General features: G+C 45.2%; 1 protein-coding gene across 11 annotated transcripts in view; it reads left to right on the top strand.

The window, feature by feature from the left end:
• The window catches only part of CCPG1 (cell cycle progression 1), a 98,569-nt gene that overhangs the window by 57,684 nt on the left and 27,061 nt on the right, over positions 1-13,824 (top strand). For all 11 annotated transcript variants that reach the window (XM_075897285.1, XM_075897283.1, XM_075897281.1 and 8 more), the window contains one exon: positions 12,338-12,592. In XM_075897285.1, coding sequence (XP_075753400.1) covers positions 12,338-12,592 — 255 coding nt within the window. The remainder of the gene's footprint in view (positions 1-12,337; positions 12,593-13,824) is intronic.

Here is a 13,824-nt window from a genome sequence, read left to right as displayed (position 1 = left end):
TTAGCAGGCTTCCTGCTTCTAATGTACTTAAAAAACATTTTGTTATTTTTTTGAGTTTTTGGCTAGCTGTTCCTCAAAATCTTTTTTTGCTTTTCTTATTACATGTTTACACTTGATTTGACAGTGTTTATGTTCCTTTCTATTTATCTCACTAGGATTGGACTTCCACTTCTTAAAAGATACCTTTTTGTCCCTCACTGCTTCTTTTACATGGTGGTTCAGCCACGGTGACACTTTTTAGGTCTCTTGCTATGTTTTTTAATTTGGGGTATACATTTAAGTTGGGCCTCTATTATGGTGTCTTTAAAAAGTTTCCATGCAGCTTTCAGGGATTTGGCTCTAGTCACTGTGCCTTTTAATTTCTGTTTAACTAACCTCCTCATTTTTGTGTAATTCCCCTTTTTGAAATTGAATGCCAGGGTGCTGGACTGCTGAGGTGTTCTTCCCACCACAGGAATGTTGAATGTTATTATATTATGGTCACTATTCCCAAGCGGTCCTGTAACGGTTATATCCTGGACCTGATCCTGCACTCCACTCAGGACCAAATCGAGAATTGCCTCTCCCCTTGTGGGTTCCTGCACTAGCTGCTCCAAGAAGCAGTCATTTAAGCCATTGAGAAATTTTATCTCTGCTTCTCTTCCTGAGGTGACATGTATCCAGTCAATATGGGGGTAATTAAAATCCCCCATTATTATAGAGTTCTTTATTTTGGTAGCCTCTCTAATCTCCCTCAGCATTTCTATGTCAGTATCGCTGTCCTGGTCAGGTGGTCGGTAATATATCCCTACTGCTAATTTCTTATTATTGGAGCATGGAATTTCTTTCCATAGCGATTCTATGGAACATGTTGATTCACTTAATATTTTTATTTCATTTGATTCTACATTATCTTTCACATACATTGCCACTCCGCCACCCACCCGGCCTGCTCTGTCCTTTCTATATATTTTATATCCCGGTATGATTGTGTCCCACAGATTTTCCTCATTCCACCAGGTTTCAGTGATGCCTATTATGTCAATCTCCTCATTTAATACTAGGTACTCTAGTTCACCCATCTTATTAGTCAGACTCCTAGCATTTGTGTACAAGCACTTTAAAAATTTGCCACTGGTTATTTGTCTGCCCTTCCCTGATGCATTGGATTCCTTTGTATGCGGTTGTTTGTCAGCTCTGGCCCATGGTTTGCCCTCTCCGCTCCTCTTTCCGACTACAGCTTAGAGAACCTCTATCAACGGATTCTCATCTAAGAGAAGTCTCTCTCCGATTTACGTGCATCTCCGCACCAATCGGCTTTCCCCCATCTCTTAGTTTAAAAACTGCTCTACAGCCTTATTTATGTTTAGTGCCAGCAGTCTGGTTCCACCCTGGTTTAGGTGGAGCCCATCCTTCCTGTATAGGCTCCCCCTCTCCCAAAAGTGTCCCCAGTTCCTAATAAATCTAAACCCCTCTTCCCTACACCATCGTCTCATCCACACATTGAGACTCTGAAGCTCAGCCTGCCTACCTGGCCCTGCGCGTGGAACTGGAAGCATTTCCGAGAACGCCACCATAGAGGTCCTGGATTTCAGTCTCTTTCCTAGCAGCCTAAATTTGGCCTCCAGCCTAAATTTGGCCTCCAGGACATCTCTCCTACCCTTCCCTACGTCATTGGTACCTACATGTACCACGACCACCGGCTCCTCCCCAGCACTACACATAAGTCTATCTAGATGCCTCGAGAGATCCGCAACCTTCGCACCAGGCAGGCAAGTGACCATACGGTTCTCCCGGTCATCACAAATCCAACTATCTATGTTTCTAATGATCGAATCACCCACTACTAACTCCTGCCTCTTCCTAACTGGCATTCCCTCCCCATCAGAGGTATCCTCAGTGCGAGATGTTAGACTTACTGGTCTGTAATTTCCAGGATCACCTCTACAGCCGTTTTTTAAATATTGGGATCATGTTATCTATCTTCCAGTTATTAGGTACAGGAGTTGATTTAAACGATAGGTTACAAACCACTGTTAATAGTTCCGCAATTTCACATTTTAGTTCTTTCAGAGCTCTTGGATGAATGCCATCGGGTCCCGGTGACTCGTTAGTATTAAGTTTATCAGTTTGTTCCAAAACCTTGTCTAATGACACCTCAATCTCGGACAGTTCTTCTTGCGGGGATCAGGTTGTGGGCTGTTTCAGTGCTATGTAGACTTTCTGTTTCAGGTTGGAATATGAGCACTAGGTTCTTCTTCGAGCAGTGTCCCATGGATGCTCCACTGTAGGTGTCGGGCTTGTCCCGGCACCGCAGATCGGAGATCTTTTCTAGCCGTAGTCTGCCAGACCACGCATGCACGAAGCCTGGCTCATGGCTTTTCGCGCTGTTTGAGCGTTGATGGTCCGGTTCCCGCCAGTTCCTCCTGACTGTCCTCGGCCATGGACGGATTAACGTCTCTCCTGTGAACCCTGTTCACTAACACAGAGAGAGATCACCAATAATTATTATATACATAGTTTAAAAGTTATAGTTATAATTCTTCCTATAGTTAATAGTTCTAGTTGTTTTAAAAAAAAAAAATCTCTCTCTTCAGTAGTTAGTTTATTCTTCTCAAATGCCGGGATTCAAGAAGTGCGGCGAATGCTGTGAGGCAATGCCTGCCTCTGATGGCCATTCCCTGTGCATTAGGTGCCTTGGGGAAGGCCACACATACCCCAAAAATGTCCCCATTGCTCCAAGCTGACAGCCAGAGCAAGACGGGACAGGGACATGCGCCTAAAGATTCTCTTATTTGACAAAGCTCTACAACCCGAGGCCAAACAATCTAAGGGGCACGCAGAGCAAACTAAAAAAATGAAGAGGAAACCATCTCCAGCGCGATCCCTTCCACCCTCAAGATCGGGTGCAGGTGACAAGCCAGGGACATCAACGGCACCGCCCGTAAGCGTTGCGGTGGCGCCTAAAGACAGCTGGAGTAAGTCGGCTCCGAGCCCTTCTATATCGGGCTCCACTGTCTCAGCCGTTCCCTCAGTCTCCAAACCACTTCCAGGGACTTCCACGGCTTCGAGAACCGCTGCCGGCGCGGAACGTTCCCCGGCACCAAGCTGCTCCCCAGCACCGAGTTGCAGCCGCTCCCCGGCACCGAGACGCTCCCCGGCACCGAGACGCTCCCCGGCACCGAGACGCTCCCCGGCACCGAGACACTCCCCGGCACAGAGATGCATGTCCAAGCTGCCTGCGGAGCTGAGCCATTCCTCAGTGCAGGAGCGTACTTCGGCACCAGCTCATTCTAGACGATCACCAAAACAAATGCCGAAACCTTCGACAAGGCGACGCTCAGTAACTCCTGAACATCCTCATTCTACATGGTCGGCACCGAATTGATCATCGCCTCCCATGAAGCAACAAAAGCTTAAACGTTCCCCGTCATCGAGCGTACCGGCACCGAGCCATCCTTCGGCACCAGAAGGATCGTCACATCACAGACTTCCCTTAGAAGGACGTCCACCGGCACCGTGGTGGCCTTCTCTTTTGAGACGATCCCCGGAACTGAGACAATCGTCGGTGCTGAGACAATCAACTGTGACGACGCGGACCACCTCGGCACGGACTTCTCCAATACCAGTGGAGATAATTCCTCACTCTGTGCTTTCCACTCCAACTTCCTCTCCTCTGGAACAGTTGCTGGCACCACCTGCCCATACATCTCGGAGATTATCTTCTTTCTCACCAAGCCCTGAGTTCTCTCCTGAAGTACGTTCACCATCTCCGGCGTACTCTGAATACTCTCGTACTGGACAAATCTCGCCACGATCCGGTCATTCCTACCACCATGATCATCATTCACCCAGTCGCAGCACATATTACAGAGGAAGGTCACGATCACCAAGATCGCCCGCGGTTTCAACCCATTCGGGATATTCCAGGAGATCCCGTCGTTCCCCGTCGCCCTACTATCACCATAGGTCATCCTCTCATCAGCACCGGTCCCCTCAAACCTCTCTCATTCAAAAGCACCACGCTCCCCCTGCCCCTTCAAGGCCACCAACTCCCTCCGGGTCTCCTTCTCACACGAGACAACCTCTTCCTGTTCGGGATCCCGAACCTGATCAATCACCCATGCATCATTCTTCATCGTCACCAGACAATGCAGTTTTTCAAGGAGACACCTCACCATCGGACGACCTACGCCAGTTTCAGGAGCTGTTTAAGAGAGTGGCGGAGAGTCAAACGTGCAGCTGGGGAACGTGGAACAAAAACAACACCATCTCCTCCGTAATATCAAACACACTCACCAGCCCAAGATTTCGTTGCCACTGGACGCGGCCATTCTTGAAATTGCGGACGATATTTGGCAGCTGCTGGCATCCGCCCCGCCGACGAATAAGAAGGCGGATAAAAAGTATTTCGTCCCCGCAAAGGGGATGGAATTTCTCTTTACCCATCCACAGCCTAACTCCTTGGTTGTGAATGCAGTACAGCAAAAGGCAAAGATGCCACAACACAAACCTACTGCCGCAGACAGAGACAGTAAGCGTCTCGATTTATTCGGACGTAAAGTTTACTCCTCGGCAACACTCACTTTACGAATGGCCAATTATTCCGCATTGTTGGCGAATCACAACTTCGACAACTACGCCAAGCTTGTACCGCTGCATCAACATCTTCCAGAGGCGAAACGAGACATTTTAAAGGCTGTAATACAAGAGGGCTACGCAGCCTCTGGAACGGCCTTACATATTGCCCTGGATACAGCTGACGCTGCAGCACGCACGACTGCTACATCGGTCGTTATGCGCAGAGCATCCTGGCTGCAACAGTCCTCTGCTCCCAAAGACCTCTTCTCGAATGTCGAGGACCTACCCTTTGACAGGCAGAATCTCTTTTCTGATATGACTGACCAACTTCTGCACTCGGGGAAGGACTCCAGAACCACTTTAAAAACACTGGGCATGTACACTCCTCCATGTTGTAGAAAACGATATGCCCCCTACCAAAGGCAGAGGCCCCCCCTACAACAATCTCCTCAGTATAGGCCTCAAGACCAACAAAGAGGTAGACAGCAGCAACAGCGGAGACGCCTGCCGCCCAAAGCAACTTCCCAACAGGGTACCATACAGCAAGTTTGACGCGTCACTCGAGGGGTTGAGAACCATTCCCATTATTACCATTCTGAGTGCTACGAAGGTGATATTTCACCACCGTCTGAGGCCGTACCTCCATCGATGGGCCTACATCACCACCGACAAATGGGTCCTTCAGACAATTCGCCTCAGTTACACCATCCCATTCACGTCGCTACCCCACCCATCCCCCCCTGCCCTGTCCCTTTTCAGGGACCCATCTCACGAGCTCTTGCTCAGGCAAGAAGTTATCAGTCTACTTGCTGTCGGAGCAATAGAGCCTGTTCCGGACGAGTTCAAGGGCAGAGGTTTTTATTCCCGGTACTTTGTAATGGAAAAGAAATCAGGGGGATGGAGACCTATACTAGATCTTCGCGACCTCAACCGTTTCTTACGAAAACAATGGTTTCGAATGGTTACCTTAGCTACAATCATCCCAGCACTTCAGAATGGGGATTGGTTCACATCCCTCGATCTTCAGGATGCATACTTTCACATTGCGATTCATCCGGCACACAGACGATTCCTACACTTCCAAATTGGTACAGACCATTTCCAATACAAGGTCCCGCCGTTCGGTCTCTCATCAGCTCCACGGGTTTTCTCCAAGACCCTGGCTGTAGTGACCGCATAGCTTCGTCATCTACACATAATGATCTTTCCATACCTCGACGATTCTGGGTCTCATTCTCAATGTTCCAAAGTCATAATTGGAACCGCACCAAACAATACAGTTCATAGGCGCTCGTCTAGACTCTATGACCGAGCGTGCATCATTACCGATGGAAAGGTTCCAGACGATGCAGGATTTGATCCAGATTTTGCTCATCAGTCCAACGGTTCCCATACTACGGTGCCTACAGCTTATGGGACACATGGCCTCCACAACATATGTGGTCAAACACGCAAGGTTACATTTTTGATGCCTTCAACATTGGATGGTACGAATCTGTCCCTCCAATGTACGCGATGTCCACAGGACAATAACAGTTCCCACCCAGGTCAAGAAATCACTAGCTTGGTGGACAAGTCCAGACAATCTATTGTCGGGCGTACCCTTTCATCGCCCTCAGCCGTCGGCGCAGTTGACAACAGATGCGTTGCTCATCGGATGGGGCGCACATCTCGGCCCCGAACAAGTGCAAGGCCTATGGTCGCCAGACGAATCGTTGATGCACATCAACTTCCTGGAGCTCAGGGCAGTGTACAAAGCATGTCAACACTTCCTTCCCATCATTTGGGGACAAGTCCTACGAGTCCTTACGGACAATATGACAACTGTTTATTACGTAAACAAACAGGGTGGGGCCAGGTCCCACTCCTTGTGCGCAGAAGCGGTACGTCTATGGAACATGTGCAATCGCCACAACGTCTTTTTAATCGCAGAATATCTCCTGGGCCACCACAATGTAACGGCTGACGCCCTCAGCAGGCATTTTTCTCTCAATCACGAATGGGAGTTACATCCCACAGTGCTCTCGGCGATATTTCAACGATGGGGATTTCCGCTTTGCCACTTCTCACAATGCGAAATGTCCTCAGTATTGCTCGAGAGCAGGAATTGGGCGAAATTCAAAAGGTGACACTTTCCTATACAACTGGGGACGTCACCTACTTTACGCATTTCCACCCACACCCCTGATTCCCAGGGTAGTGGAGAAAATTATTCGAGAAAGGGCCACAGTAATCCTAATAGCCCCCTCCTGGCCCAGGCAAACGTGGTATCCATATCTCCATCGCATGTCGCTACATCCTCCGTGTCCTCTACCAATTTGGCACGATCTGCTCTCGCAAAATCACCGCTCCCTTCTCCATCTGCAGGTGGACCATCTCGCACTCACGGCATGGTACCTAGTTGGTTCCGACAGTCAGAAGTATTATGCTCACAATCTGTCAAGCACATTTTACTAAACAGTAGAAAATTATCTACGCGAACTACTTACCTCTCAAAATGGTCACGCTTCTCATCATGGTTTTTCCAAAAGGATCTGAATCCAGTCTCTACACCTCTGCAGTGTATCCTGGACTACCTTGTACACCTCAAAAATTCGGGCCTTACCTGTGCTTCTATTAGAGTCCATGTCGCTGCAATAGCAGTCTTTCATTAGCCTGTCGACGGATGTTCCGTTTTTTCCCATCCGACAATGAAAAGGTTTTTCAAGGGAATGTCCAACTTGTATCCACATTATACTCAACCAGTGGATCCTTGGGACCTCGAAATGGTCCTGAATTCCCTGACGGGCAAACCCTTCGAACCGCTAGCAACATGCAATCTATATGACCTGTCCATGAAGGTCATTTTCTTGTTGGCAGTTACTTCCGTGAGGAGAGTGAGTGAGCTAGCTGCACTATCAGTCTCTCCTCCCTATACGGTTTTTACACACCAAGCGGTGATATTGCGAACGCAACCATGTTTTCGTCCCAAAGTGATCTCTCGTTTTCACATCAACGAACCTATAATTCTTCCTATTTTCCATCCCAAACCACATGCTTCACCAGAACATGCGCGCTTGCACGCTTTGGATGTCAGACGTGCTCTCGCCTTCTATATTGAGAGAACCAGACCCTTTCGAGTGGTGAACTTGCTACTAATATCAATGGCGGACCGTTCTAAAGGTCGCTCATTGTCCGCTCAATGCATCTCCTCCACTATTGTACAATGCATAAGAACTTGTTATAAACTGCAAAAGAAACCACTGCCTTCGACCCTGAGGGCCCATTCGACTCGGGCGGTCGCTACGTCCACTGCATTCCTCAAGGGAGTTCCCTTGATAGATATCTGTAGAGCTGCTACGTGGTCTTCCAACCTAACCTTCGCTACACATTATGCCATCCCTAATCTCTTAATACCTGATTCGGCGGTGGCAACAGCGGTGTTATCCTCAGCTACGGCATGCTAGCTCCAAACCCTCCTCCATTCGTGAGCTACTGCTGTACATTCACCTACAGTGGAGCACCCATGGGACACTGCTCGAAGAAGAAAAAGAAGTTACTCACCTTGTGCAGTAACGATTGTTCTTCGAGATGCATGTCCCGTGGGTGCTCCACAACCTGCCCTCCTCCCCTCTTCGGAGTTTTCTATACTTTGTATCTTTCAGAGCAAGAGGCAGGAGGAACTGGCGGGAGCCAGACCATCAACGCTCAAACAGCGCGAAAAGCCACGAGCCGTACTTCGCGCATGCGTGGTCCGGCCAGACTACAGCTAGAAAAGATCTCCGATCTGCGGCGCCGGGACAAGCCCGACACCTACAGTGGAGCACCCACGGGACACGCATCTCGAAGAACAATCGTTACTGCACAAGGTAACTTCTTTTTCCTGCAGGGTGGGAGGGTTCCAAAGCTTGGGCGTTAGTCCAGGTCAGAAAGTCTGTACAGCAATGAAATAATCCTGTAGGCTGATCCCCTGCAAGCCCAAGTCGGCTGGCATGGGCCAATCACGGAAGTCTAGTTGCTAGATAGATAGATCTTTTGAACAGTTTCTTTTCTGCTAACTGAAAACCAATCTGGACAATACCATGTGTTACAGGTTGGACTTGCATGATCCAGCATCCTTGCGATCTGACTGATCCTATTGATGGATTTTGCCAGACCAAGGGAGGTCTTCCTGCCCGTCCCCTCTCCGCTTCTGCCACTGGCCCATCCCAGTCCTGGTTTTGCTACAGACTGGAGGCTGGCTTCCTCCCTGCTGCCAGCACCGCGGCCTCGTGCTGGGCTTCCCGGCTCATAGGACTCCCTGTCCCCAACCCTACATCGGGATTCTCTAGCTATGTCTAAACTGTAGGCGTCTTTTGGAAGAAGCTTTTCTGGAAGAGATCTTCCAGAAAAACTTCCAAAAGAGAGTGTCCACATTGCAAAAGCGCATTGAAAAAGCAATCTGCTTTTTAGAGAGATAGCATCCATTTAGTGTGGACATGAGCTCAAATTGCAGCTATGTTTACTAGGGGTGGAATGGTCACAAAGGCACCTGTGCTTTTTTCTTTTTCCTCTTCTTTTGAAAGAACTCCCTCTTCCCCATCCATACATGCCTTTTTCTTAAAGAGCTCTTTCGGAAAAAGGCTTCTTCGTCGTAGAATGAGGATTACCAATGTCGAAAAAACCTCTCTGTTCTTTTAGTTTTCTTTTAGAAGAACAATTGAAGTTTTCCAAAAAAACTCTGTAGTGTAAACATACCCTCTGATCATGAAACATCATGGACCCAGCGAGTCTCAGTTAATAGAGGATCAACTGTAATCTGTCAAGCCATTTATTATCTTGTGAAATATTTTGTTTCTAAGTATGTATCAACAGAACATGTGCATTTGTGTCTGAGCACCACACTGAATTCTCACCTGATTGAACCATTTCGGAATGTTTGCTTTCCTCCTCCTCCATTGTTGAAGTGCATATCTACTTAAATTATTCTATAAAAGATCTTCTTTGTTAAATTTAAATTGATTGAAAATGGTTGAACTCGGTTCGTTTTTCCTTTGAATGCATATAAATATTGCTTAATTAGGGATACAAATTGAAATGTATGATCTAATGAGCAGAAAATTCACTTTCACAATCTAACATGCTACTTTTCCATGGAAGCCCCAAACAGTGTATCTTTGCATTCTAGGTGTTACTGTTTGGTAATCTCTTTCAGCATGGTCCTGATTAGCCCTGCTGTTATGTCTGGAAAAATTAGAATTTGGGTATTATTTTCATTGAGGAAACTTAAATTATAATGCTTGGTCTGATAATTGCTGTCATTGCTTGGCATTTTTATCTATCCAGTGTGATTTGCATGTTTTTGCAATTAAGCATGTTTTTGCTTAATTGTGTGGCTGTTACAGTAATGAAATTGTATGTTGACTCATTTTAGCCCCGCAAAGATATTTTTAATTAGATCTTTGTTTGTGGCCTTACTGGTGTTTCTTTGAACTAGGAGAAGAACCACAGAGATACTTGCATCCTGTTTATTTGCTAGTGATACCTTGTCAAGAAACAGTAAATGTTTGATTATGCATATGTAGTAGGGATGTAATATGGTATCCAGTTAAATGATTAACCGATAAGCGCAAGTGGTTACACCCAACCCCTCCCCCCTTGCAGTTCTGTGAGTAAATTTTTTAGCAGGCTGGCAAATCCCAGCAGCTATCCCTACTGCAGCTCTGCACTGAAACTAAACTACTTAGGAGCTGGTAGGTAGGCTAGCTCAGTCCTGCCTTGTAACAAGTCCTGGTAGCTACCTCCATTGCAGCTCTGCATTATAAAAGTATTTTAGGAGCTGGTTAAAAGTAGTGCAGTGTCACAGAGGGGGCAGCTGCCGGGACCCAGTGCGAGCTGGTACTGAACCTGCCTGCCTGCTGGCTCCTAAACTACTTTCAGTGCAGAGTCGCAGCAGGGGTAACTGCCAGGACATGGAACAAGATTGAGCCAGTCTGCCTGTGGACCAGCTCCCAAGCTATTTCAGTGCAGAGCCACAGTGGCTAACGTGCAACTGAAAAAATATTTGTGAGCTATCTGGTTACAGGATTACATGCATTTTAACATTCCATATATATATAGTAAACAAATGATAAAATCTAGTACTGTATACATGCTAAGAACATAAAAATGGCCATACTGGGACACACCAAACCAACCTAGTATCCTGTATGCTGACAGTGGCTAATCCCGGGTGCCACAGAGGGAGTGAACTGAACAGGTAATGATCAAACATTCTCTTTCCTGCCATCCATCTCCCCCTAGTTTTTATATTATGGGAACAAGTAAATAGCTTTACCTTATTCGCTTTTTCCACACCAGTCATGATTTTATAGAGTTCTATCATATCCCCACTTAGTCTCCTCTTTTCTAAGATGAAAAGTCCTAGTCTCTTTAATATCTCTTCACATGGGACCCCTTCTAAATAGGGTTGCCAGGTAGACCCCACTAAAAAACCGGACACGCTTGTCCAGGAGAGGGAGGGGGGGCGGCCAGGAGGGGGGCGGGAAGCAGAGGCCTCTGGTGCCATGCAAAAGCTGGGCTGGGGGGGGGTGGTGGCGGCTGGGAGTGGCCCCCACCCCACCCGGATTTTGCATGTGACCACAGGGTTCCCAAAGCCAACTGTGCTCCGTCTCCCAGTCGCTCCCCTGCCCCGCTTCCCTCCGGCGTCCAGCTGGAAATTCACAAAATACGGGACACTGCACATGTCCAGTATTTTCTGAATTTTTCTGCTGGACAGACGGTGCAAATATCGGACTGTCTGGTAGAAAACCAGACACTGGTAACCCTAGTTCCAAAACCCTAATCATTTTAGTTGCTCTTTTCTGAAGACTTAATGGCAAAATGTATGATTGGTAGCAAGAGTTTTAGTTCCATGGTGCTGAATAGAAGGATCTTAGTGGGGCTCTTTGTGGCTTTTATGTCCTTAGAACTGTGGGGTTCTTTCAGTTGCTGCCTCTGATCTGTGATTATTCAGATCCATTTGCTGAGTCTTCTCCTTTCCTATGTAATAGTGGTTGAAAAGTGGCTTTTAGGGTAGGTGTGAAAAGATTGTGGTAGGGAACTATTCAAGATAGGGAAAAAAGTTGCTATAATAGAGAGCTATTTGTATTAATGATTACTTTATAATCTGCACGTATTTTATATACTAAATGTCCACTCCTATGTCTGCAAATGCTTCCATGAAATGTTTCTTTTGGTTTAGAAAGACAACTGCCACTTCTTTAGAGAATATAATAAAACCGTATTTACTAGAGTGTGTTTTAGTTAGGCTTCTGTTCTAGCAGCTGCTGTACCACCTTTGGCATTAAGCTGTTTTTATATATGAGTGGGGGAAGTTTGACAATTCAGCTCTTCATATATTACAAGAATATGCAATGGGAATAGAAATGAAATTTATCATGAACTTTTATAATTATATTCCATTGTTTTATTTTAAAATCTACAGTTGGCCAAGGAATTGAAAAAACTTTCTAATAAATGGAATTCTCAGGCTTGGGAACTGTCAGGCTGTAGGATGAAACAGAGCTTAATTTTAATCATAAGTGTGTCTTTTCTAAAATGGTATTTGAGGGGAATGAGCAAAATATCAAACACAGCATTCTGAATAAAAAGGAGCTTTTTTCCTCTCACAGTTTGTGCAGTAAATGATGTATTATGTTCTTCAACAGTAAGTGTTAAAATACATTTTTAGTGGGTATGGTATATAGATTTTTAATTAATTTCAATATAGTTTTGATGTAACAAATTCTTTTGTTATAGAGTTGTGTTCACTTTTCAGTTTTCCCACCTCAGCACAGTGATGATGAATCAAGTAGTGATGAAACCAGCAATCGATCCAGTCCCACACTGAGAAGACGGCGTGCAAAGAAGAGGCTAGTTTCTAACTCTGAATCTGAGAGTGGGGCACCTAATGAACAGGAAGCTGAACCTCCTGAAGAGCAGCGACAAAAACGCCAATTTAGTAGCGGCCTTAACAGGTGCATTATATTAGCTTTGGTGATAGCAATCAGCATGGGATTTGGACACTTCTATGGTAAGTACATTAAATTTGAATTTAATTACAAAATTGACAATGGTGTACAAAATGTACATTTGACATACCAGTATGTTGTGATTCAGGTTTTTCATTCAACATATTTATTCATGCCATAGGCTTCATGGGTCACAATGGGTGCTTTTTATTATTCTTTCAGGAGTACAGATTGTACTAACAAGTAACTTTGATTTCTAAATGTTTTGTCCAATACTTTCTTAACTCATATGGTACCAAACTTATGGCACTGTTAACCTAAATATAAATTGTATTAGTATTACTTTGAAAGTCTATATCTTATCCTTACATTAGCCGTTTTTCTTTTATATTTTAAGTTCTTGCAGAAAGGAAATGTTTTGCTCTATTCATAAAGAACCAATTACATTTACTTTACTAAATTATTTACAGTTTGCCAGAGAAAAATGTGGAGTTGGCATTTTTATAGAGAATCTTTAGTTTTTACATTTTGTAAAAAATAAAAACATATACCATGGAATCCCATTTTGCTGATCTAATTGGGACCTGGGCCATATCAGATAATCAGAAATTTGGAAAATAAAGAAGATGGGCTAGCCTCAACTCAGTCTTTCAGCCCCAGGAAGCAGTGGGGCTCCATCTGTAATCTTAAAAATGGTAAATATATCAATAAAACATTGTGTTCAACAGATACCTATATATGTGGTTAGGGAAACTAAAGTTCAGCTCTTCATTTTAATCATAGAAAACTATGGATTTTATGGGGTTTTTAAATCATAGAACACTAGGATCCCTACTTAGTAGTAGTAGTAGTAGGAGGAGTTGTAGTAGTATAAGCCTTTCTTTTCCTATTATTGGTCTTGTGGTAACCCTAATAGTTGCTGACAAAAGTACATGAAGACATTTCTAGCTTCCATCCAGTGATTCATCAATGATGAATGAGAGAACTAGTCATACTTTTATCAAACAATTTGGTGTGTGTCTCACTTTTTATCTTTTGTTTGGAGGGCAAAATATTAAGTAGCACTTGAAAATGTACATAATTCTTAGTGCAGTGTCTCAGTGAATTGACTTCTCCCTGACTTCTTAGCATGGTGTCTAATATTGGTTCTTGTCTGTCCGATTTCAAGCCTGAGTCATAGAGGAACAACAGAATATATGGTTACTACCTGTGTTATTAAAAGAGCTAAATGCAGAGCTCAGCAGCTTTCAATATCTGCCTGATAGTGAAACAAAATACAGGACTATGTAGCACT

Source organism: Pelodiscus sinensis, chromosome 14 (genome assembly GCF_049634645.1).
Source record: "Pelodiscus sinensis isolate JC-2024 chromosome 14, ASM4963464v1, whole genome shotgun sequence".
Taxonomy (NCBI): domain Eukaryota; kingdom Metazoa; phylum Chordata; order Testudines; family Trionychidae; genus Pelodiscus; species Pelodiscus sinensis.
Note: the sequence above shows the minus strand (reverse complement) of the source record. Positions and strands in the feature narration are given on the sequence as shown.